The 27,865-nt window shown below is 36.3% G+C and overlaps 1 protein-coding gene across 2 annotated transcripts in view; it reads left to right on the forward strand.

The window, feature by feature from the left end:
* Nucleotides 1–27,700, forward strand: part of LOC142075712 (guanine nucleotide-binding protein G(q) subunit alpha) — a 130,817-nt gene extending 103,117 nt beyond the window's left edge. For both annotated transcript variants that reach the window (XM_075137496.1, XM_075137497.1), the window contains exons 6-7: nucleotides 15,601–15,754; nucleotides 19,405–27,700. In XM_075137496.1, coding sequence (XP_074993597.1) covers nucleotides 15,601–15,754; nucleotides 19,405–19,595 — 345 coding nt within the window. In that variant the 3' untranslated portion in view covers nucleotides 19,596–27,700. The remainder of the gene's footprint in view (nucleotides 1–15,600; nucleotides 15,755–19,404) is intronic.
* Nucleotides 27,701–27,865: the final 165 nt, after the last annotated feature.

A 27,865-nucleotide genomic window follows, 5' to 3' on the forward strand; every position in this document is an offset into this window, starting at 1 on the left:
GTCTGGTTCTATCTTTTTCTGTTTGCATTATTCTTTTGTAGCCACAAAGTCAACACAAAGTATTACGCATTTTAATTAGACAAGTCAAGACAAAATATATTGGAAATCACGTAAAGAAAAATTAGTTATGATAATTTTCAAATGCTATTCTAACTATCCAAAATAAACTTCCAAACTTCCTGATGTTCAGTATTTATCACTGTGTTTTCATACTGTCTTTCTCACAGGGAGAAGTTCTCATAGGAACTGTCTCATAGGGAGAGGTTTACCAGACTCTGGTTCCCTATTGAGTGTATCCTGTTGTAGTTAGATGGCTTGCTCAGACCCTTCCTCTGGTTTGTCAGATAACTTCAGTGTGCAGATCCTGACTTAGAGCATCCCTACTGTAGAAGACGGAGCAATATCTTGCTAGGCTGAATCATTTGGAGTATACAATCTTGCTCTGTGCTCTTGTAAGCTAAAAGGTTTCATGTGTTGTGAACTGAATAGAACATCTGACTGAAGATTTCCTGTATGTTTGGGCTTTCCAATGACTGAAGTGATGCCAAAGTTGTGATATCTTTTCTATAACTACTTTTCAACTATTATGAAAAAGATCACTTTACTCATAAAGCTGGTTTGATTTTTTAAGTTTTCACTTTTGAAGCACTTCATGGAGGCAAAAGCTGTAAAACTCCTCATAGTCTTGCAGATGGTTCTTCCACCTCGCTGCTAAACTATTTATGTTTCTTCCAGCAATGGAAAACTTCTGAATTTTTTTGTCGTTCAGTTTAAAATACGTTCATAACTTTAATTTATACCAGGTTTTGTTGGTACATCCGTACATACATTCATACCCTAGTAGCACCTTCCAGCAGCCTTAGGCCTGTGTTACTCTAGCTCTGGGATGGATCCAGACTGTCTTAGAGCTAACACCCATCTGGGCAGCTTAGTTCTGGCTTTCAGCAAGCTGTAGCCTGTCTGCGTAGATTTTTGTTGGTACACCAGAGCACTGCTTTTTTCCCTTCCTTTTCCCTCCCCTGTATCTCTAAACATTGCAGTCCCAGAATGCATGGGAGAAAAATGGGTTTATTTATCCCACATAAAGCAAAGCATAGTTTGTCTGAATGTGGGTGTGGCAGAAATATGGGAAAATGTGTTGTTTGACACCTTGAATTAAGAAATTTATCTCAAAAAAATTTTTTGTTCTTCACTGGGATGTGACAAACTTAGTAGGGAAGACAGTAATTTAAGTTGGAGACTTTGGTAATCAGCCAAGAGATACTTTTTCGCACTTACCTTTAAATTGTGAAACAGTATTAAAATTTTAGCACCAAAGTGAGAGAGTGTGTGTAAATACCCTACTTTCTTCATATGTATGCCATCAGTGTGATACTATGATAGAATCTAATCCTTCTTTGATCTGTGTGCATCTTACTGAAATTAAAAGATCTGACTCGACAACTTGCAGTGTTCTGCTACTCCCTTTGCCTTGCTTTCATGGCCTGATTAAACAATGGTTTTTGTAAGATGGCCTACTTCCTTTTTCTAATTAGTCCACTGCATGTTATTGCCTGAAGTCTTTTTCTTCGTAGTATGTTTTTACAAAGAAAACTATACTTTTTACTCATCTGTGGCATTCTTTTTAGTTAATACATTTTTTCATTAATCTCATTTTCATGAGTAAACATAAATCTGTAAGAATTATCATTTGCCATTCGGTGCATGTGTGTTTATCATTATGAAACTGGTTTAGAACGCTTAAGACTCTTGATTTGTATTTCAAAATGTAGTGTCTGATAGACTCTCAGTTATAAATCCATTTCTCCCCTTGGTTAGCTTATTCAAGAGAAATACATTTGGATTATAAATCAGATGAGGCTATACTGAGTTGAGAGGCTTTGCTAGCGTCTCTCAAGGGCTTTTACTCACTGGGTATACGTGGGATTGAGCTGGGAACACTTTCTGTCTTCATGCCCTTTGAGGACTTAAGTATTAAAAGTTCTGAGGAATATATTATAACTACACTGTAAGGGGACATCATACATAAAAATAAGATGAGTGTTCAGACTGCCTGTTATTCAGACTCCTGTGTAGGATGACTCTTAAATGATACATCCATGAAATTGCACTCCCATGACAAAGATCTGCAGCTAAAGAGTGGGGGGCTTCAATTCTGAAAAAAAGCATGCTTGGCTGCCCAACTGTATTTTAACTATGATTCCTCTAACAGGCAGTACTTGGGAAACACGTCATCTCTCTTTTCTTAAGTATCTGTCTAGATTGTACGTAACTAAGCATCTGATTTTCGTGCATAAATACAAAATGAGAAGAGTTGGTAAGGACAGTATATTTAAACATCTTTCAAAAATTGCAGGTGATGTACAGTTTTGAAATGCCTCTCTCTTCTTAAATACATGTAAAAGGAGAGGTAGCTAACTGTTCCAAATTCTGCCCTTAATAAAACGGTACGTCTATCTAGATTCATTGGTGGAAATGAGGACAAAATTTGATCCAGAGGACATAATATACTGATTACATTAATAGTACTGTAAATTAAGTAAATTGTCCCTCAGTCTGATATGATATGATGTGACGAAGGAGAACATGTAATAAGTTAAATTATCAGATGTTTGACCTTTTCACTTTTTCAGAAAAGTCTGACAGAATTAGAGGTGAGATAAAAAATGAAGGAATCATCTCTCTGGTAAATTAATTTATGATGTATTATGTCCTCTAGGTCAGGGTTTTGCTCTGAATTATACCAGCAAATCTGGAGAAATTTGCAGTTTTATCAAAAAGCACAGTTTAGAACTTTTCCATTTTTAAAATCAACTTGCTAAATAAAGCATTTTTTCTAGATAAAGTATATTAACCCATATTCCAGGATATGCTGCATTTAAATATATATCACGGGTAGCTTTTCTAAAAACACAAAATTGCACTGAGACCATGCGGTAAATGCAAAAACAAGTTCCAGCTTTATCAGAGAACCAGTAACCACTTGCAGTTTTGGAAGGACTAGAGGCATCACAGTATACCTATAAAATCTGGTTTCATAAAAAAGAGGTTTTCATTATCTTTGCAGAGCTTGTTAAGTATTGGAAATGGCAAAATAAAGGAAGGTATGTATTGATGCTTGTACATATTTTTCTTCCGCGTTAGCGCACTAAAAGTCTTAACGCATATATGATTTCATATAGCTTGTATAGGTCTATGGCGGTTACAAAAATGTGGGCTTTTTATAGGCAGAGATCATTCTTTTTCTGTGTTCCTAGAGGAAAAACAGAAAAGACAGGATACAATTTCTCACTTCGGATTAATAGGCTAAGTGAAATTTTGAAATTTTCTGAACTATGAAAAAGCAAATACTGTCTTTCCTGAGGTATTGTCAGAGGCTGCAAAGCTACAGAGGCATTGGACAGCATAAGTATTCCTTGATAAAAGATAATTTTTAGAATTAAATCAGTATGAGTATTCTGAACATCCATTGCTCAAAATAAATTAGGGGGAAAATGCAGATAGATTATTTTGGTCAGAGCTGATACATTTTGGTTTAAGAAAAAATAGAAATACAGTTATAAAATGTGAAGTTTTAACAGGATTGGAGATAAATGATGCTAATATTTACAACTAATATTCCTTCCACTTTGACTTTTGAGTAAGGAATTTCACTAATGCACAGCATTATGAATACATATTATGTATTCTATATATGTACAAATATCTAACATATGCATCTCTATGCCTTAGGAAAACTGTTTTTTTCATTATTTTACTTGTTAAGCAATTTCTTTTCATTGATGAATCAAGCCACATATAAAAGAATCATTGAAGTGTCTCTTCCTTTGTTAAAATAGTAATGTTAATATAACTTTAAAAACTTGTATTTCGTAGGTGGTTTATTGGCTCGGCTTTCACTGACTTTGAATAATAAAGCAGATAGAACCAATTTTATTGTTAAGATCTAATTCATTTATATATCCTATCCAGACAGGTAATTTGCAACCCCTTTAAGAAGTTTATTAAGAACCATTATTGGTTCTTTTTAATCAGAAAAGGAGGAGATTCTTGTCAGACAAAGTACTGCTCTTTTTTTAAAAAGCTTTCGTTTTAAAGCTTTTTTTTAAGCTTTTGTTTGGTTGGTTTTTAAAGCCTTTTTTTAAGAGCTTGTACTATGTCTTAATACATTATTTGATTTAGCTGCAGGCAAAATTGTTAGTTTTAGCATAAGAACGTGTAACTGAATTTTTCTTAAACCAGTATTTCCTTCCCTTCCCTTCCCTTTAATCACCAGAGTTGTCATCCGATTTGCATTAAAGTTTTATAGAAAGTACCACCTTCTTATAATTAATTTTCAATTCAATTTAAAGGTTTGATCCCAGATTGCAGTTCTTGCTGAAAATGTTTGTAATGTATGAAGTGACTCAAGCAACGTTTCCAAAAGCCGTTGCACAAACCTTGCAGGAATTCAAGGGGATACTCAAGTAAGTGGAACAGGAGAGAGAGAAGGAAGAAGGGACATGAGACTGGTGGAGTCCCTTTTGGAAGCAGTGTGGAGCTGAATAATCTGGGAAGAAAGTTTTTCTTAAAAAGGCTTTGTCCAAAACATTACCACCAGGGGATCATTAAGACTGTGTAGTGACTTAATAGTCTGTAAATACAGTGGCCCTCAGTAAAACTGTGTTTAGCTTAGTGTTCATAGATCACGAGGGCTGAAAGATGATAGCTACATGTGAGTGAGTGAAGTAGAATTGGTTGCTTAGAGGGATAGGACCTCCATCCTGGAGAGAGATGTTTAAAGCTTGACTGGACACGGCCTGATCTAATGACAAAGTTAGTCCTGCTGGGAGCAAGGAGTTGGACCAGATGACTTCTGCAGGTCCTTTCCAACATAAATTCTTTTGTAATTCTAAGTAGAAAAATCATAGCTGGACAAGTGAAAGGAGATTTTTTCGTATGTTTCTTTGGAGAGCATCTTTGTGGTCATGCCATAAGGTTTTGCCTTAGCTTCTTTAAAACTCTGAAGAACCCTACTTTATTTGGTGGTGGATATCTGTATTAATGGAGTTACCGTCACAGTACTTAATTTACACTGAAGAACTGTCCTGCGATTTTATCAGAACTAACACTTGTATGAAGGCAAAACGGGGTATTTAGAAAATTAGGGCTTCAATACCTCAGCCACCACTGCAAATTGAAACTGAAGGAACCTTGTGGGGTGGTTTTTTATTATGTTTCTGATGCTTCAAGTACTGAATAAAGGATGTCAGTTCTTTTGATTGATGGAAAATTTTATTATTTTTAGGTTGTCCCAAGTAGAAAGGATCAACGTTGCTTGGTTTGTTAAAAACTACTTCAGTTAAAGTCTAAGGTATTAAAATTACATGAAAATAATTACATGAAATCCAGGATAGGTATTTTTAGTGTGAACTCATTTGTGTGTATATACAGGTATTTAGATGTAGGCATACATGCTCATGTTTTGAATCTGGACAAAATACATCTGCAAAACAGGTAAAGCCTAGATGGAACTTCTGTAGTGTTCGTCAGTGCGATCTGTTAACGGGTGACGAATTGGTACAATGTTCCAGTCGCACTTTCTTTTGATGTGGGACAAAAATAAGTAATGGCAAGAGGCCACAGAGTTCAGAATACTTTCACTCTTTGCAGGAGGCAATTATCTGAAGCACGTATTTCATTTTTTCATCAGCACTATCTTGCTGTTCACATCTGGGCATGCTTCCACTTCTCTTCCAGCACTTTGTGTTCCTTATTCACCCGCTAGTCCTACATGGCTTAGCATGAAGGCTGAAAGAAAACTATGTTGAGATCAGAGCAATTCTCTTTTTTCTGTGTCATGAATAAACATAATACTTTAGTTGTCTGTTTTTTTCATCAACATTCAGCAATCCAGAACAATTGAGCATAGGGCAGAGGGATAATAGGAACTCCCAGATAGAATTAAAATCCTCAAATGGTCTTCATAATTATTTAACAATGTTATTTCCATAGGAAATAAAATCTCCAGAACTCATTGTTTATTTGGAAACTGGAGAAACTAACATGTTAACCACCTGTGCCAAACCTTGTTGCTGTATGTATTGTATCTGTTCATACCTGTTCACACATATGCATATGTATTTTATTTTGGTTTGTGGATAAAGAACCTTTCGAATGTAAAGTATCAGTACTGGGAAGCATTTGCATACGGAAGAGCCAGAGCCTCTCTCTCTTTTGTTAAAGTGGGTGGTTCATAATGGAAATGAGAGGTTGAATGATTGTGAACCCACTTGCAGAGGCTGCCAGAAATGCTGCTGGTAAATGTTGCTATTGGCAGCAATTGCTGGCAAAAAGACTGCCACTTATTTTTTTCAATAACCAGTGTCAAAATTGTCCAGAAAAGGGCCTTTTTTAATGACAATTTAATTTTAAAATATTTTCACCCATTTTTCTCAAAAATATGTAGGTATTAATGCAAAACTGATTATTCTGGCATTCATGTTATTTCATCAAAATTAATTTAACAGCCATTTTTTTATTTAAAAAATATTTGCAGCCATGTTTGGACCGTGTTTTTTGACCACTTTTTGGACCACTTTTTTTTGGACAGTATTTTTGTGCTTTGATGGTTGTTGAACATGTTGATTTGATGGATTTCAGCTGTCATTTGGTTTGTACCTCTGCTGGGTACATAAATTGCCATATATTTGCAAGTGCAGTGTTGCAAATTTAAGTTTTTGGAGAGGCGAGAGTTCTTCTCCCAGGTGATTTAAAAATACAGTTCTTACCTACAGAGATGTCTTCCCAGTCCTCTACCAGCAGCTTTTTTTGTCAGACTGGTTTGCAGAAAGATTCAAGACCAGAGAAGAAAATAAAGGAATTATTCCTGAGCTCTGTGTTTGAAGTTGTCTTTTACTGCATTTGAGTTATTCATCAAAATATTTGTACAACCATTGCAGTTTTTTCTTAGATGTCTAGTTACAGCAGTATAGCTGCAAGATTGTACTTCATACTGGTGGCAAAAATCTGAAGCACTTCCAGTGTTGACACTGTGTTTACTTTTTTACATAGTAGAGGACTCTGCACTTACCTCCCACTTCCTGATTTCCTCTGTTATTACCCAACTTCCCTGTAGCAGCTCTATTAAATTTCTAGCCAAGGAATTCACTGTAGGTCTTTCTGTGCAGCCAGACAGTGCTGCACAGATTGCTGGAAGTCTTATTTGGAGAATGGATACATTCCTAATTAATATAGACTTTCATACAAAAACCATCTACCTGCACAAGATTTTGTCAGGTAAAATAGTAGAGTCCATTACTGTGATACTAAACAACTTCAGAAATATTAACCCCTGCTTTTTTTTCTGAAGCTCTCTTGCGTCAGTATCTCCTCTTCTACAATTATCGTCTGAATGCCCTCTCACTCAAATAAACATTTGTTACCACCATAAACAAAGTTATATACATGGTGCTGATGGAAAAATGCATCTTGTTTACCTCCTCACCACCTTCTCTCTCATCATTTCAACAAAATTCAGTCCCTCAAAATTTGTGAAATCCTAATTTTGTTAACAAACACTATTTAAATTACTAACAATTTTTAAGACAAAAATTAATTACTACATTTTTCGTTCAATATGTAGGTTACAGTATGCCCACTAGATGCCACTCTAGACAATCATAAAGACAGTAATGGGTGAAACTCCCACTGCAGTTTCTGTATTGTTTCAGGTTAATATTGTAGTTGGTCTTTTCTGTCAAAGCGCTATGTTTGTTAGCTGGCAAATGCTGCTTTCCCTTCACTGGGTACCAGCTGATACAGCTTTTTTTTTTAGTGCTCTTCAGGTATTTTTCAGGATTTTACTTCCTAGAGTCAAGTGCTTATAAATTATGCCAATTCTATTATTTCTGTAATTGCAGGAGTAATTGCATATTTTTCCAGAGCAACAGATAGCAAAGAGAATTTCAATATGTAAATCCAAACTAGAAATCCATCATTTTAACATGAAAACTGGAAGTATAGGATTAAAAAAAAAAGTGGAAGGAAGTATACTCTTTTTTAATCTATTAAAAAAGAAGGAAGAGGAAGAGTTTGCATTTGGATAAAAATGTCAGAAAACATGGTTTATATGTCTAGTTATATTTGTGTTAATGCTTAACCATCATACAAAAACTTACCAGCATAAAATCTTTTCTATACTAAGAGGTACATGGTAGAAAGAAATTTCACTTTATTTTTATTTATGTTTCATAAAAACATGTTTCCAGTCATAAAACTGGACAGTCCCATGATTCATGAATAAGTACAGTGTTTTTTCTTGGTGTTTAATAAGAGATTGGAATAATCTTGTCAAAGATTATAGAATCTGTTTATAGTTAAAAAATTTCTACTCACTTGTGGAGTTTGTCTGCAGTATTTTTTATTCTGCGTTTCATGATGGTATTTTTACATTGGACTGGTGACTGTGTCAGGTTGTGTGGAGAATGGGAGAATTTTATGCTGGCATCACGTGTATCATAACAAAAAAAATGGAGTAATGGCTGGCAATATCATAGAATCATAGAATCATTAAGGTTGGAAAAGACCTCTAAGATCATCGAGTCCAACCGTCAACCCAACACCACCATACCCACTACACCATGTCCCTAAGCACCTCATCTACACGTCTTTTAAATACTTCCAGGGATGGGGACTCAACCACTTCCCTGGGCAGCCTGTTCCAAGGCCTGACCACTCTTTCAGTAGAGAAATTTTTCCTAGTGCCCAGTCTAAACCTCCCTTGGCGCAACTTGAGGCCATTTCCTCTCATCCTATCGCTAGTTACTTGGCAGAAGAGACCAACACCCACCTCGCTACAACCTCCTTTCAGGTAGTTGTAGAGCGCGATGAGGTCTCCCCTCAGCCTCCTCTTCTCCAGGCTAAACAACGCCAGTTCCCTCAGCCGCTCCTCGTAAGACTTGTGCTCCAGGCCCTTCACCAGCTTCGTTGCCCTCCTCTGGACACGCTCCAGCACCTCAATGTCCTTCTTGTAGTGAGGGGCCCAAAACTGAACACAGTATATGTCTTTATGCAGTTTGGGACTGACTGCAGACATAAGCAGAGCAGGGAGGTTGCCCAGGCCAGCAGATCTTGGGGGATGGTGAAAACAGTGATCCTGCTGCTCGTTCTCCTTGTGCCAGCTGCCTGCAAAGCCAGGCTGGCCACGATGAGCTATTACTGCTGTCGGAGGGGGGTTGCTGTGAAGGTTGGCATCACTGCTGAGAATGGCTGTCAGCCACTGAGAAAGCCTTGAGCCAGCTCCAGCTGCACGTTTCTGTACATTAGTGATTCACAAGTTTCTTTCTGCAGCCTTTCCATTGAAAAATCTTTTCCAAGATTTTTTTGGAAGCAATTCAGTGAGGAGGAGCTGGCTTATAAAATCAGATCTAGTGCTTGAACAAACTGTTAAATACTGCTTGCTCCCCACTGTTCCTGTCCTCTTTTGAAGAGCCACATTGTCTTGCTTGGTTTGGCAAGTCTTCCTTTGCATTGCATCTGACAGAAGGTCAGATCCCCAATGCTGACCTTTTTCTATACTCTTACAATCCTATCCCTTTTTCCAGTAAAAATACTGTAATGTGAAACTGTTTCTTACATAAGAAAAAGTGCATCCTATTAATGACAAATGTTTTTCAGAACAGTGAGTAATTCAACAATTTCATCTTGTCAAACATTCTTTAATTAAACTGATTAAAAATATTATGGCAGTAATGTTGCATGTATGTTTAATAAAGCAAAATGGTGAGCATACAGTGGTACGAGCTATCATTAGCAACAGAAAACCTGTTTAAGAGAAATTTTAGCAAATAATAAGCAATATTGTTGGAGAAATTACTTCTGGAACAAAAATAGTTTTATCTGCCGTGACATCCATAAAAGCTGATTTGCTGTTACACACTGCATAAACAGAGAGGTGAAAAATCGCAGAACGTTAAGCAGAGATTGATTAGTCAACAAAGGAATTGCTTCATATTTTTTGATTAATCCTTGGATCATTCTAAAACAAAATAGTGAAGCCAAGTCAGAATGTTTAATCTGTTACGGTGAACTCAGGACCTATATTGCTTTATCTGCTCAAGCAGATAAAATCTACTTTAAAATCTCTAGGCCATCTTTCAATTCCTGCAGAACATCTACAGAGTGACAGAATGTCAAAATGTCTGTTCACCATCCTTAATACAACTCCATTCCATTTCACCTGAACTAATTGCAAAGGGTTTATAAACGCGATTTCATGATCACATAAACCATTGGGAAAGGCGTGAAGGGCCCAGAGCCCATATCCTATGAAGACAAGGTGAGGGACCTGAGCTTTTTTACTCTAGTGGAGAGGACACTAATACTTGCCAACAAATATTTGAAGAGTTGCATGTGTGCCATGGAGCTGAACTTCTCTAGGTAGACAATATAACAAATTGTGGCTTGGGAAGTTCAGGTTGTGTATTAGGAAACGTTTTTCCCTTGGGTGTTAGTTTAGCAGTGGGGCAGGGAAACCAGAGAGGTATTGAAATCTCTGTCTGTAGAGGCTTTCAAGACTTGCCAAGACAAAGCCATGACTGACCTGCTCCCATGTTGTCAGTAGTCCTACTTGAATGAAAGACTAAACTAGACGAACTCTAGAGATGCCTTCCAGCAAGAGTCAGTACTCTGCTGCCATTTCAGTGGTGTTTCAGTGGAAGATGTGTGACAGTCACTGTGAGCACTTACACTGTTCACATTTAAACAAATTAAATATGGGGTTGTTACTCATTCATGTTGTATGGTGCTTAGTGGTATCAGCGATGCAGTAGCATCCCTGCTGATGTGTTTGTACATAATCATGCTCTCTATGTTCTCTCAGGTTACAATAGTAACTGCTGTCATCTAACTGTAGTGTTTTTATCGCTGGTAGACCTAGCCCGTACTCGGAAGCCATTTAGTAGCCAGACCCTGAATGTGTATTGGGTAGGAGCAGTATTATTGTTATATGAAGAGTCTGATTTTGGAACTAAACTGTAAATTACTGTTTCTGATTTTGTAATGAGTAGTTTCTGGTGAAATAAAGGCAAAATTCTTCTCCAAATATAAGCGTCCCAATGTCTTGATGCAGAGAATGTAGAAGGTTGCCTCTTGGGAAAAGCTACATAGAAATGGAAGAGCGTATTATGATACTTTCCTACTCCTTTCCTAACAGAGCATCTGACAGCAAGATCTTGACTTAAGCCTAATGATAAGCAAAGGAGTAGCTTTGCAGAAATACATGCATATTTATCGTTAGAATTGCTGAATCCAGCTTCTTTACATGTTAATAACATAAGAAATTAATTTTTCCCTTAATGTTCATGTTCAGAGCTTGTGTTGGACATTTATTACCTAGCCCCACATAAATTGACTGCACTCGCTCTTCATTATAACTATGCCGAGTCCTTTAGTGACAAGTTTAACAAAACAGTCCTTAAATTCAAAATACAGATCACGATGTTTTCCTAGGAAGTCCATCACTTTCCATTAGTATTGAAGCTATAACATTTCATCTCTGTGCCTCTTGTGTTGTGCCTTTGCCTTCTTTTAAACTTTCTGACTCTTCTCTGTTAAAACAGAAACTATGAAAAGCAAATGGTTTGATTCAGTATGTGGGATTGAATCAAAAGGAGAAGCCAGAGGCTAATTTTTTTTCATAATGATACATCTTAATTTCAAGTTTACAGTGCTGGCTTTTGGGACAGTTTTTTAAAAGTGCTGAGAGTTTAGTATGTATTTAATGAGATCCTCTCTACCTTCCACTTAAGGATAGGGAAAGGGAAAAAGCCAGTGAGATTTCCCATAATTCAAGCAATGGGTAAGCATTTTTATTTATTTGCTAAGGAAGGGCTCAGTTATGGAAAAACCGCTCATCTGAAGGTGGGAGTTATAGGGAGGGAACAGAAGAGATAGAACCTTTAGGTTTTATTATGTTACGACTACACACCAGGAGAAGATACAGCTATGGTCAATATACAGTGAGTATCTGTCTTCTCTTTAGGGCATGTTAAGTACTTTTGTTTTCTTACACTTTGATAGTATTGTCCATACTGTAAGTGCAGTTCGTGGCACTAAGAAGAGGCAGAAAAAAATAGTAAAAAAGCCCAACCTGAGTGTGAAGTTAGGTGTATTTAGGTTTTTCCCCCTCCTCTGAGTCCCCTTGAATTTTCGACTATGATACTATTATTAAGTCTATGCATAATAAAGTTACAAAAGAACTGGGGGGAAAAAACCAAAACCCAGAGTGAACATTCAGTTATAGATTTTGGATTTCCTTCGTTTGATCTTTAGATGTCAAAACTATGATGTTAATATGACATATGAATACAATAACAGCCCTGTAATTTATGATGCTGTCAGATACAACTGACATTTTTCATTCAGAGGATACCTACGGACAATACAAATGCTAAAATAAGCAAGATCTGTAGGAAGAGGCAACGATTTTATTAGACCAGCTGATACAATCAGAGAAAACAGACAAGCTCATGGACAATTCCTTTATGACATCATTGCATCTAAGATTAAGGTTTTCTTCCAGTGAAATAGCATTGACCATAGCAGTCATATAGTAATATATACATAATGTTATGTACGTCATGCAATGAACTGAAAAGGAATTTTCTTAGTTAAAATTAATATATTCACGACCCGTTGCAAGACACTTGTTAAAATATGAATTATATGAAATCTGCATTGAATCCTTGGAATTGACTAATCTGTTCTTTTAAAGTTCTAGCAGTACCATCTTATTACATATGTTTTTTGTGAAGGCATATTTGTCTGTGCATTGCAATGTGACATACATTCAGAGAAGATAACCAGTGATATCCTAAGTCTTTTTTCCACAGTTCTGTTGTAAGTGTTGTGTGGTCTTTTCCTGAGAATGATCATGGCAATTCATAGAACTATCAGTTATGGATCTTAAGGAGAGTGACCTTTTTCTTAACTGATTTGGACAGGTTGTCATCCTTTGCCAACTCCTTAGAAAATGTGTCTGCAGCCTTCCTGATGTCTTAATCCCTGCTGTTTGCTTCATTCTGCAGGTGGAGGTGCAGTAGGAGCTGTTCTGTAGTGATGTACACTCTGAAGTAATCCCTATACTGAGATAGTTAGTGTTCCTCAGAGCTACCATTTGGTGCGCAAGACCTTATTGTCTTACTTTCCCAATATCCTCAGGTGGTACGACTGTACAGAACAAGATCCTCGTACTGTAAGAAATAATTCTCCGTCAGTGGGCTCTGGCAATGTAACGTGCATTTTTATCATTTCCCACAATTCACTGACTTCCAGTTAATTTTGTTTAGGACTGGATAATTTAATACAAAATTAGCAAGGGCAGCAGTCTACTGCTGTTGCCTCTTCAAAGCCTATTCTCCCAGAATCAGGAACAGGTTCAGATTTAGCCTGGCTCTTCCTGGAAATAGAGTTAACTGGATGACTTTTGGAGGCAAGTGGCTTCTGTATGAAATGAAGCTTTGACTGTAGTAGACATACTCTTCTTACATTGAAGACACAATATTTTGTTCTTTATTGTGTATGTTTCCTGGTATTTTTGTGGTACGCAGCACTTACAGAGTTAATGTTTTAGCTGATGGGGTGCCAGAATTGTTTTAGGCATGGTATCAATGTGGCTTTAGTCTGCATGCCTTTTCTGCTTCATCTTGTTTGGCATCCCTTTGAAACAGAAAATGAAAATGTGCTCTGGGTCTAATAACAATGTTTGCGAAACAATTTTCTTGAGCTTTCCTGGAGAAAGGGTCATAAATTTATCCAAGCCGATTTATTTATTTTGTCTTTGCAATTCTATGTTATGTATATGGAAAAAAATCAGCATTATAGATGAAAATATTGCAGCCCTCTTGAAGGGGTTTTGTGAAAAGCAGGAACACATACTCTAGAGAAGTAATTTCTTTGTGTTTTCTGTGCGCTTTTCTTAGTAAGCAGTTTTCAATAGCTTATACATTTACTGAAAGCAGTGAAAGAACACTGCTAATTGAGTCATGACACTGTTTCACCTTCCGAGTGTCACATTAGAAGATACCAAGTGTTAATGAGTTTAGGTAAATATTCATAATTTAAACAGGTGTTTTTAAGTTTACATTGCCTTCTCTTTTTCAACAACTGTAAAAATGACAACTATTGTGTAGTTCCCTTTGCCTTTCTGTAAAACCTTGTTTAGAGAAGAAGTCTATATAGAACGTTGAGAGGAATACATGATCTGATTAACAGTTAGTCTAAGGACTTAGATTTTATGCTCGGGTCTGTTGACATTTCAGTTTTTCTCCTTTCTGAATGAAATCCTGGCACCATTGAAATCAATGTGAGTCATAAGAACTGACTGCAAGAAAGCAGTCTTCGTTAGTTTCTCAATCTATAAATTTGGTTATTTATTTTTACCCACTACTCCAGCATGAGGTAAAGTTTTATAAATTGCTTGAAGATTCTGTGGTGACATAAGAGATCAAACCATTAACTTCTACAAAACGGAATTTTTTTAGGGTTTGGGTTTTTTGGGGTTTTTTTTGTTTGGTTGGTTGGTTTGGTTTTTTAAAAGTTCCTTTTCTTCATGCTTATGTTGGTCTTCTTAAAATGCAAATTAATGCAAGTAAAGATACACTTATTGCAAAACTGTCTGAGTTATCTGATTGTTGTATGGCTCAGCAATACAGCAGAATCTGCAGGATTCACCTCCTTGCTGCTGTTCTCTGGAGCCCCGTTTGGTGGTGAAACAGTCTTTTTCTGGGGTTTGCAGCTTTAAATAATAATAATAAAAAGAGTAAGTTAATTCCTTTGGTTTGAACTCACTTTGTTCTGACTCTGAATTAACCACATCATGTCAGCGTAATAGTTCTTCAGAACTGTATCAAATCATAACATAGTTTTACAGGGACAGAAAAGTGTTACAAATAGAACCGTAGGCTTCACTTACATTTCAGCTATAATGCAAAGTGGTTTTCAGGAGCAGTTAAGAAATTAAAGTACACGCTAACCCAATGATGTTAGAAACAAATTTAGCAATTTACAGATAATTTTAAGATTTTATGTCATGAGCCTTTGGCGTTGACGAAATGTTCCTAGGTTGCAAATTTACTTGCAACTATTTTAAAGCTGATCTTTTTCTAAGGATTAACTAACTGCATTTAAAGGTCGAGAAAGGCCTATAAAATAAATAATGTTCTTAAACCTTGAACTTGTTATTATGTCTTGTTGTGGTACACTTGTCCCTACCACAAAACACATGCATTTCAATACCCACCAGTGTGTTGGCTGGTCATAGCTGTACATACTCAGACTTTACAAATGTGCCTGTTACAGCTTTCATGTTCATGACCTGTGTTCTAAAGAATACTTACGCTTGAGCGGTTGAATTTGCAGAAGGAAAATGCCTGCGTATTTAATTAACTGCTTATTTATTAATTGTAATTTAACTACTTGAACTTTACATATTGGTAGGAAGGTGCAAAACATGAAATGGATCAGCTTACCAAATAAAGTGAAATTGCATTAATTTATTTAAAAAAAAAAGTAAAAATTACTTTCATGATCACCAAAATTCCACTCTCTTTTTTATTCCAGAATCGAATGGAAGAAAGTAAAGCACTCTTTAGGACAATTATCACATATCCATGGTTCCAGAACTCTTCAGTCATTCTGTTCTTAAATAAAAAAGATCTCTTAGAGGAGAAAATTATGTACTCCCATCTAGTTGATTATTTTCCAGAGTATGACGGTAAGTATAATGACATCAGAGCTCATGCTCTATTTACACTGCAGTAATGACAAATTGTAATAGCCTTGTCCAAATGCTAGACAGATAGATCCTTTGATATATTTTGCTGTTTAAAAAAAGAAAGGTGCTTTGCAATTTTTAATCATCTAAAATTTTAAAATGTGATTGAACTCTTGTTGGTTTTCTTAGACTGCTAGGATTTCATTTTATACTGTAATTAATTGTGGGTAGGATGGCAGGACCTTTCATGGGAAATTGTTGACTTCTAGATGAATATTGTCATATTAGCAGTAAACCACATTCTGTCCTTTTTGGGGTGAGGGTTTGAACTGAAGTATAAAAGCTAAAACGAAATAAAAATGCATTCCTTGCTTTTACACAATGTCTCTCATACTCTATTTTTTTGAGGTTCAATTTTGTGTAAGGCTGAATATCTGAGAGGAAGTATCATAAGCTCTATGTGGCACTCACAGAAACCATTACCACTCCTTCCACCCTTTTGTTGTGCCTCTTTTTTTCCTTTGTTTTAATTTTATGTTATTTATGTGAAGCTTAATGTGCCTCTCCATAAAAAAATTATGTGGATTGTACAGCTGTTTCTACTAAAACTGTACTTTCAGAAAGTTTTCCTGAGGTAAAAAGCTAAGTATTTTGAGGTAACTGAGTGGAGGCCTCGGTAAGAGAGAAAAATCAAATTCATATAATAAGAGGTCTACAGAACTAAACGCTCCTATTTTTGGGGAAAAAAAAAAATCTGTTCTGTCCCATCAAGGAGGGAATAGCAGATTTGAAAACTGAATAAGAGATTAAATCTCTCATGTTCAAACATGGAGAGTAATAATAGGAAAAATTTACATTTTGTTGCCTATTTAAGGGGAAGGAAACAGTGAACAGCCTGCAATATCAGACCGTATTATTTACAAGTCACTGTAAGTTTAGTTCCATAGTGCTATACAGAAGAGAACTGGCAGTTGAATAGAAATATGCTAGTTCTTTTGAGTTTACTTCATATGACAGCTTCCCTAAATGACATCCCAAAGGTGAGAAGACTCTACAGTCTGCTCTGTTATCACCACTCAACTGATGTTAAAGCCTGTATTAAATGCTTGTCCAGAAAAAACAGACAAAACTCAACCACTCAGCTCAGAGAAACCCTACTTTTCCCGTCCTTTGCCATTGGTGAGGGAAAAAAAGATTATGGACTGGTAGGGCTGTTGGAGTCAAGACCTGGAAGTCTTTGAGAGTCTTTGTCTCTTGATTCTGCAGATCTTGCTGGACTTAACGCCACAGACAAGGTTGTGGTTTGATTCGATTTCTTCTGGTGGTAGGATGGGGTCTGTGGCTTGCAGAGGTCACCATGCGATCCCCGTTTCTGTCCCAGCACAGGACAGGGGATGTGGGAGGTGGGAAGATTTGAGGAAGGGATCAGTATTAGGTATTTTTCAGCTGGATCACTTCTCCCATCCGTTTTCCTGCACAAGGGAGAAGGTAGCGTAGGGATGAGACCTGCTAGCTAGGATGGCAGATTGGACTGATTAAATTAAACTAAGCTGTTCTGCTGCAGGGTGTATAGTAACAGCATTGGAAGGGGGACTGAGGCATGCTCAGGGGTCAGTGTATCACATGAAGGCATCCTTGCATGGCTAGTACTAGAAGACTGACTCGCAGACTGGAATGAAGACCTGGAAGAGGGAGAGAGGGCAAAGGCAAAAAAGGGCCATAGTTGGGAGGAAAAGAAGAGAAAAATATTGATGTAGTACTTCTCATATAGATCTATTCTTATACAGATCTTGAACGTACTGTGTAGAAACACTCTTTGAAAACTGCTGATTAGGGAGCAGTGGACAAGAAACCAACTGATTTATATGGCAGTTCTTTTCCAAGTCTCCATAGTATTCAGATCACCACCACTTTGCAGTCTAAATTTAACGTCAACTCATTCAATTTTTTTCTAAATTCCTGAGGTCATAAACTTTCTTGCTAACCTCAATTTTCCATTTGAACTTCAGTCAAACAAAAATTTAAATTACATGATAGTCAGTGGAGGTGTGATTAGGTAAGCAAATTTGGATACAGACTTTGAATAGTGCAGTAGCTTTTGAGAGCGCGCTGTGTCTAGGTACTATGAAGCTGTTTAACAAAAGTCTAGGAAGTTGTTTAAAACAGTAAATGATTTATTTTGAAGAAATCATTGTCTTTGAAAGTCTAAGAGTGTTCTTCACAAATACTGCAAATTTATTCGTGGTAGTGTGAGACTTACTGTTGCTGCCGTTTCTATAGAGTCTGGGTGACCAAACCAAAGGCTAGACCCTGTTGTGTTTAAGAAGCTGTAGAAGTGTTGAACAATCCTCTGTCCTGCTTCAGAGAACTTATGATCTGTTTACATCCCTAAATCTCAGGAAATGTATAATCTGTATACGTGTATGTAGGTACATATATGTTCATGTGCATACACCCATACATTGCAGAATCTTACTCCCCCTCTACATGGATTTGCAGCACATCAGAAAGTATGTGATTTCTCTTCCATGCGTTCCCTACCTAAATTTTATGGAGTTATCCAAATTGGAAATGGTAGCAATTGTAAGCTTGAAGTATTAAAAATAAGGTTTATTTTCCAATTGTTGAAAAATATGTGGGCATGGGCTGACAGATTTCATAACTACTGAAGGACAGAGGTACATGTAACTGCTGAGTGCTGGTATTTATATTGTCGTGTAACAAGACCAAGACCAATGAGGAGGAGGCAGCAGAGAAAACATGCTTGTTCTGTAGAAACCCATGTTCCAGAAACAGGAGAGCAAGGGAATAATGGCATTCAGAAACACCACTGGAATAACGGAACAGAATTCAACAGCCTATGGCTAATGTTCTTGCTTCTGCACTGCTCTTCTGGCTGTGAACGTGAATGAATCCTCACTGTTCCAGGCTGGGAGTCATTACTTTACCTTCTGTCTTCTGCAAAGCTGAATATGTGGTTTGGTTACGTAAACTCTGCATCCTTCTGAGAATTACAACCTTAATTTAGATCTGATAGGATCATTATCATACATAATTTAGATAACAAGTGATTTGTTAGAACATGAGCCTTTTGCAATCAAACAGCTTCAGCTGGAGAGCACGGGTACTTTATTATCACTAAAGTGAATGAAGTTCTATTGGTGACAGTGTCAGACCAGTTCAGAACATAACTTCATAATGCTACCTATTAAAACCCTCATAAAACTAGTATATGTTGCAGTGCTAAAAGAACTTACGTATAATTTAAATGTACTAGATGTAGACTGAACATTCACCAATTCTATTAACATTTTAAAAGATCTGTTAGTGTGGCTGATTTTTCATTCCGCGCAGTTACAAATCATGTGTTTTAAACATTATCTTACCGAAGAAAGAGGATAGTCAGCAGGAAAAGAGCAGCTTTGACATGGTAGCTCTGACGTGATGAATCTCTGAAATTTCCTTCATCTTTATTTTTCATAGTTCCTACCAGGAAGAAAGTAGCCACTATATGATACTATTGATTAGTAAAAAGTTCCCTGTCTTCTATTACATGAGGACCACAGACTGACCCTTTCTTGTTTTCTGTTAAAGAAGTTCAAATATTGAATCGACTTTAAGAAAACTGACTTTTTCTTCTTAATTATCAGGACCACAACGGGATGCACAAGCGGCGCGAGAGTTCATCCTGAAGATGTTCGTAGACCTGAATCCAGACAGTGACAAAATTATCTACTCCCACTTCACATGCGCTACAGACACAGAGAATATCCGCTTCGTCTTTGCTGCTGTCAAGGACACAATCCTACAGTTAAACCTGAAGGAGTACAACCTGGTCTAACTGTGCCTAGGAGGCCCTCCAAAACCAACTTCGCGTGATTAAAGATATACAAGAGGGACTGTATTATCTGTGAAAACAATTTGCATAATACTAATTTATTGCCGGCCTGGACTCTGTGAATGTCCACAGAGTTTGTAGTTAATATTATGATTTTATTTAAACTATATGGAGGAAAACCAAAAGATGCTGAAGTACATTCACAGCACATTTCCTCATTTTTTAGGCAAAACCTTGTGACTCGATGTGTTTTAAATTCTCAGTCGTACATTTACAAAAAATAGCAGTTTTTTGCTATTGAAGCAAAATCAAGGTTGTTTCCTCTTTCCCTGACCCTTTCTCTCTCCCTCCTTCCCCTCCCCCCTTATCTTTTACATGGTACAATGGCCTTTTTTTCCCTAGTTGCATTCCTGGGTGAAAAATTTTCTGTTGAGTGATTTGGTCAGGAAAATACTATCATCAAAATTTAAGTGATCAGTCATTCTAATTTTACAGTATATACTTTCTCTGATGGATCAGAAGTATTGATACTGTGATTTTTAAATTCTTGACATGGGTGTCTTCATTCTGTCTTCACTTTTGGGACTAAAATATTGGGATTGCAAAATAGGATTACAGGTGTCTAAGGATATTAAATTTAACCATAATTTCACAGTTTGGAGAGGTGCACAGAAGACAGTAATGAAATAATTAAGACACAACCTGGGATGTGCGTGGGATGTGTTAGAATTTCTTTTTAATTGCCATGTGCCATTTTTTTCTCTCTTCTTTTATTCACAAATGCCAAATAGAAATGTCATAGACACTACATTTTCCCCAGTGGCTACAGCCTGAAACAGTGTTTTTTTTTCAGTTGTGTGGGGTTTTTTTCTTAAGTTAGAGCTTTTTTAAGTGTTCTTTTTCCATAGTAGAAAAATTATTTTTATTGTATAAAATTAATGTTGCCAAATCTGGCTTTTTATAAAACCAATGCTCTTGAAACATAAGATACTGATTGAAATGCCAAACTGATGGGTTGGGAACTGACCTGATTGAGTCAACTGCCAAATGATGAACAAACAGTTTCAGCTCATATGTTCCCTTTTTTAGAAAGTGTTCCATTTTCTAATGCCAAAACCAACAGCGTGAGTGAATATGCTACAAGGTGCACCATACACACGCATGTGGTCTACTAATTTAAAGACAGTTTAAATCTCTCCTTATGTCAGATACAGCATGAGATTGTTTTCTGTAATAATACCAAGGCACCTTTAGTCGTATGACAAGAAACTATTGATGAGAGATCACGTTCAGGAACCTTTCTTGATAAGGTTGCTTGTTAACTAACTGATTCACAGACATTTGATAGGCTTTCCTGCAAAATAGCCTCTCTCAATGTTCTTTAGAAAAGATTTATTAATGTAAATGAAACAGTGAGAAAAATCATTCTTGAAATTTAAATGTGCAATTTTTTAACAACAAAAATGCAGCACACATTGATGAGCCTTTATTCTGCAGCTTAGGTTGAAAGGTGTTTTTTGACCAGGTGCATGATTGCTAGCAAGCTACAGAAAACTCAGAGTTCAGACACGTAATTGGATTGATTATCTGTAATGCCAAGTAGCACTAGAGTGCACTTAACACAGAAATTGCTGCCTCATAGCGGCAGATGGGAGGTGGAAAAAATAATGGCTTATTAGTTGATTACCAAAGTTAACAATAAATACGAATGAGACGTTTTTCATGCTTAACCCTCCCAACTCCAAAACAACAATAATAAGAACAGTTGCTATTTTTTGCTCCCTCTTAAAACACCTTGTAATTTAAAACTGGTTGTAGGTATAGTGCAATTATGAATGCTATAATCATTGTACATACATCTATATATATATATGGCAGCATCCATATTGGCTTTGTAATCATTAATTTTTGGCAAATTGAATGTGCTGTATTGATATGTATCTATGTAATTGTATTGTATGTCTTATAGCTAATTCACATTTTAAATAATGTTATTTTATTTACTTTTTTAAGAGAGAAGAATGTAAATTTTGTCAGTTTATTTCTGACTAGGGATTTGTTGTTGTTTTTTATTTACAAAACAAAAAAAATTACTATAGTACAGAGCGGTACTAGCATCGTGCTGTATAAAATCATTTGCACATTCCTGAGTAGAAGTAAATTGGAGACACCCAGACAGAAGCCATTCAAAACAATGTTTAAATCTTGTCAGGACTTTATACAGGTGTAGAAACCAGTCTTACTAGAAGAATTTATGCCGCTATATCTAGGATTGGAACGTAGGCTTTTAAATACAAATTTAATTTATATTGGCAGAGTCACGTTAGGTTACTTTTACTTTTCTAATAGGCTTTATTAGAAAAGTAAGTTTAGAGATATTTCAAACCATTGTACATAAGTACTAATGGGTATATGCTGTTGCCCTAAAAATACCATGAAAAAATACAGAACATCAGATCAATCAAACAGTCTTTCAGAAACTGCAGAAACCTTAGATATAACAACAACAACCAAAAAGTCACTATTGTTAATGATTTTAAGGAGTTAAAGCATTTTATTTAATAAAGCTAAAGCAGGTAGATCTAGGTTATAAAAAGTGACACTGACATTCTGAATTGGGGATCAGAGCAGTGCCTCTTACATACAGCATTACAAAACTGGTCGTGATCTTGCTATAAATGCAACGGAGCTTTTGTTTTCACAGTTCCACTGTTGATAATATCCCTTCTTTTAACCTGGGAATACATTGCCACGCTGGATTCAGTGCTATGAATGGAACTGTAGCCAAAAAAGAAAAAAAAAAAAGACAAAAAAAGAGACAGTGGTGTCTAACAAAGGTTTGGGTTTGGTTGGTTGGTTGTTTTTTTTAATTTGTTTTGTTTTGTTATGGGATATTGGGTGGGGGAGAAGGAAATGTGGTTCTGAGTTTTGTATAAAAACAAAACAAAGGTTTACTCATGCTTTATAGTTATATTGTGATTGCAAAAGTTTTCAAGAGTGTGTGCCACGGGGCTACTGCTGGTATATTTTAGGTAAGTTGAACCTGTGGCAATGTTTAGATCCTTTGAGCATGTTCTGGGGAAAAAAAAAATATTCGGCATGCCAAGGCAAGCTTAACATGAATCACCTAACACAGCATTGCAGTGTGACAGTTTACAAAAACATTTCCTTTTTAAATGACACAGCTGTTCCCACCTGCAGTACATTCTGTGGTGGTGGTGGTGGTGGTGGTGCTGTTGTTTTAATTGGTGGTTTCTACTATGCCTTATAGTGCTTGAGTCCAGAAGTTTGTGCCTCTAACATGAAGCTGAAGGCAAAAACATCAAGACAGAAACCCTTTTAACTTTGCCAAAATTACGTGATTTCTTTGAATGTCATAAATGGGGGAGGAGGGAGGGAAAACGTCTTGGGAACCTGTGTATTCTATATGTTCACTAGCACAAGAAAGCTGTAATACGTGTTTTACAGAAACCTTAAACTTGCCTTTTTCACAAATTAACTGGCACTGTCCTTACATATATAGGATGATGCAGCTATAAGGGCAGTTTACTTTTTATAATTCAGACTCTTTTGATTGTCAAGGTGTATGGACTGTAATTTTTAATCATACTGCCACTTGATTGTGAATCACTTTTTTAAGTTTGAAAGTGGAGAAGAGACTTTTTATGCTGGATATCAGTCAGAATTGACTGCATGATTTGCAAAAACTCTAAATGGGGGGAAAAGGGCTGCATATAAAGACATTGCTAGACTCCCAGTCTTTGGTTGTAAGGTGCAGAAGACTTTCAGGTTACTCAACCTCATGACCCTTTCCTTGTTACAATTCTTCATAAAAGAATGAAACAACAGGAGAAAACAAAGACGTGTTAACCCATATGGAAAAATAAAATTTACCCAATTAATTTATTATATGTGCTGCTGTTCTTGGAGCTCTGGTGCATGGTTATCCTGCAGACTATTACATTAGTGAACTAATGTTAATATGCATATCATATTAACAAGGCCTACAAATGACCTACCTCCAGCTAAGAGACCAGTAAAGTAAATATGTTTTTGACAGACTGTCCTAAGTTAGGAAATTAAAATGTCCTTGTGTAGGTAATTAATTATGGTATTTTAGAAATTCACACTTTTGTAAATACAGTCCCTCTTTTGACATAAACCATAAATTCTAAAATTTAGTATGCATTAAACAACTAAAGCCGTCTGTCCCTGTCCTGTTTGTTAGTTTAGTAGAAATCTTGCAAAACCATATGTTTCATTTGAGAAGATGAGCTATTGATGTTTCCTCTTTTTTGGCTTTTGGTTACCCATAACATTTTGAGTTCTATCAATCAAACCAGAAACATTTCTACGTAGTCAACAATACATTGAGGGTCACTATTTAGCTAGTTAAAGGGATTTTACTGTAAGTTTAATTCAAGCTTTTTCACAGTAGCCATGCTGCAGGAAAGAAAGGAATAGAGGGAGGTTTTGAAGATCGTGTGAAAAACCTAGTCAGCCAGATCAATCTTACTGTAAATCTGTTGGTTTGGGTTTTTTCTCTCAAAATACAGTCTAAGCTGAAGTCTGTTGCTGGATTCCTCATTTACTATGCTGCAGGAAATCCTTATTTGACCAAATTTTTTTTTTTTTTTTTTTTTTTTGGGGGGGGTCAGATAACATTTTTAAACTTGCAGTATTTAAAAATAAAGATCATATTTGCTGTTCTTAAAGTGTCATTTAAATGCATGTATTGTGTGTTGTTTGAGGGACAGAAATAGTTTTTTTGGGAAAAAAAACTAATATTGTACAGTTACTGCCCCTCAAAAATGTTGCTGGTTAAAAATACAGTATTTTTGGCCATAACTTCGTACTATAGTATCTTCATTCCTTGAAATTTAGCTTTTCCAAAATATTATTTGGGCTTATTGTTCTCCCAAAATGCTGCTTATTATGGATAAATGTTGGATAGATGTATTATTCCATTATTACTTTTCAATTATACGTGTTCTGTCCTCATTGTCTAAATATTAAAATTTCCAGAATATCTTTATTACAGCCAGAACATTAAAAACATTTAAGGTTTGTTACAGTGGAGACAGTCATTTGATAGTAGTATTAAACGGGTTTTTTGGCTTGTGTACAATGGAAGCTCGGAAGCATGGGGGAAAAGAAACAATAGTCTATATCTCACTAATAGGAAACTCGGAATTTGTAGATGGCGAGGTGAATTTGGCTGATTGTAGTAGTACTGCAAGAGCAGACTGCTTCTTTGATCTTTTTGTTCGCCTATATGATGATAGGAACAACAAACGGAAAGATGTCTACGTGTTGCTTTTCAGGAGTCTGGCTCATATCTGGTCAACAATCAGTGGATCTCAAATCTTCATCTCTATTATGTGACCCCAACAGTTTAAATAAGATTCTTGGAGTCTAAACAGTTTGCCTAAGCAAGGGTTTGAGTGAATGGTTCCTGATTTTTCTTTCCTGTTGCAGAATGTAAGGGAGAGGGATCAGTGGGGAAGTATTTGTTTTATCTTTATGTCTCAGTGAAGAGAACATCAACAAAAATATAGTGTAAGAGGTGATATTTAGGTTCGTGAAATAGATGTAGAAACTATCTGTGTGATAAATTGTGCATAGTTGTGATAAAACCTTACATCACATACTATGATCATATCGCCCGATTGCCAACTGCCGTGTAGGATACTGTCCCAAACACTTAGGAGTTCCAGAGTATTTGTAGACCACCACAAAATACACAGTTGCTAGCTCCTCAGGAATGCATTTGGTTTCAGCATCTGGTATCAAGGCAGCTGACCCCTGCTCATAGCTCTTTGCTACCAAAAGGAACCACTCTCCAAGACTCCTCAATTCCCGACTCTCGGCTGCGTGGGTTTTCCCTCTTCCTTGCGTCAGCCATACCACTTGGCCAGCCAATAAACTGGGTGAAAAACCCCACTCATTTTTGCTCTTCTTGCTTGGCTGGTTTAGTAGTCTAATATTCAGGGGCTTCGGCCAATTTGGCTAATCAACAGTTCAGACAAGTGCTAAGCTGACTAAATGGAAGAGGTAGAATTGTGTGGCTAAAAGGCTTAGAAGTTAGGAAAAAGGGGAGTAACACTCCCTTACCATTAAAACCTGGTCCTGAACAGTGTGTAGTATCAAAACCCTTCATTTTATGCACTTCATGGGCTATTAGCTATTCTGGCTTGGAAGGATTGCTCTTTTCACTTTGAAAGGTCTTGATTGCATTTTTATCCTGGAAAAAAAAGAAAGTACAGGACAAGGAAAACTCTTTTCTGCTCCCCTTTAAGCAAGTTTGTGTATAGATGGACTAAACCCGACTATAGTCAGACTGAAGCCAACAGGTCACACTTGGTGTTAGGGATGGAGAAATACAAGAATTGGGCTTTCATTCATCTCAGGAAAAAAAAAGAATAGTTCTTGTTCATTTCCAGTAAGATCTTAAAAAAAAAACAAATTGTTTTCCATTTTAAGGTATTTAAAATGCCTTGTCACTGTGCATGACATTTAAGGTTTACTGTGTCCTTGTCCAAGGCACTCCTCCTTTCTCCATTCACACTCCTCTGTCACACTGATTAATTGCTTCCTGCCATCTAAAGAAAATGTTTTTACAGTACTGCTTTATGTATGTACACTCTGGAATACTTTCTGATCCTTGTGAATTAAATGTAAATTGGTCTGCTAAAATTGAACAATTGATGAAGTGTAATACAGCTGAAGAAGACTGCACTTTTTGCTTAATCTTACTTCATGTTCCTCCTGCCATCCTGTTCTGATTATTTTTCTGTATCTTTCTTAGTCCTGTTTGCCATAAAGGGGAGGTTGCTTGACGTATCAGATTCAGTTCTGGTAATTATTACAGAGTTGATTTATACTGGCTAAATTAAAGACAAATTGTGAATAAGAATAGCTTCGGAAAGTTCCCGTAATTGGGGGCAGATCCAATTAGCCTTGTGGACAGGCATTTCAGAAAACAAAACTATAACACTATAGCTGTAACACAGTCAACTGAAGGATATAGTAGGCTAACATGGGCCAAACTGGGCCAAAATACCCATTTTAATATGTCATTTTGCTTTGTCAATAGAGAACTGTGTTTGCCAAAATGCTACTGAAAACTTGCTTTTTTTCCTACAGTCTTGTATGAGGTGGTTAATGCAATGATCAGACTGCCACTCAACTGAAGAGATTCATTAATTCGACAATAAGTTCAAATGTATTCTTGCAGAGATAAGTTATTACATAAGATTACTTTATATGATGCTAACAAAAAAAGACAACTTGCATGCAGTAAATATTTAAGATATTGCACTTTTATAAATTTATTATAAAGAGGAATCACTCTCTCCCTAAAAATAAAATTCCATTTATCTCAAAATGAAGTATCTGGAGTCTCTTAACAACTGTCAGTTAACTGTGCCCACAAGTGTGATTATTGTATAGTAGAGGTTAATCAATTTTTGGTCGCATGCTGTAGAATATTTGGTTTATTCTAAATGCTGATTTTGGAAAGGGAGAACAATGTTTTGTATCAATATCTTGGTTGCTACTTTTCTCAGCATGTCTTAGAAGAACCTTCACAGTTACTGATGGGACCTGATTTATTTTGGCTGAAGAAACTGTCTGCAATGTAAAATCCATTATTTTCAAGCACTTTAGAACTTCCCTGTTTTATCTGACTTTACCAAAATTAAACAACTTGAGTGTAATTGAGAGGCAAAAGGCCAGATGTAAATGTAATCAAATTGGATACTTCCCTTGCATAATAATCTTTTCTTTTAACACATAAATCAATAATATTACTATAATTTAGCTGATGGAGCTATTCCTCTTGAATTGCAACAGGCTATTGTGGTACTAAGATAGAAGAAATCAGTTTTCCTCATCTTACATACGTAATCATATTATTCAGATCCTTCACCAGATGTCAGAAGTGTTCAAATGATGTTATGACTAATATTTGTAAAAACAGCTTTATTGATTTTCAATATTATTTAGTATGGTCTAGAAATTGTTTGCATCTCTTGTAGGAAAGTATAGAAACGGTGGCACAAGTGGAAGATTTTTGTGGTTATGGATTAAACAATTCTCTTTTGATATATATTCACATTCATACATGCTGATTTCATTTCTGCTAATATGAAACAAAAGCAACTCCACTGAAGACAGCAAAATGTAATTCTCAGTTTAAAACCAGAAGATTAAAACAGTATATAGCTCTAGAAGATGAATATAAGACTCATCCTAGATGATGGTGTTAGAGT

Source organism: Calonectris borealis, chromosome Z (genome assembly GCF_964195595.1).
Source record: "Calonectris borealis chromosome Z, bCalBor7.hap1.2, whole genome shotgun sequence".
Lineage (NCBI taxonomy): Eukaryota > Metazoa > Chordata > Aves > Procellariiformes > Procellariidae > Calonectris > Calonectris borealis.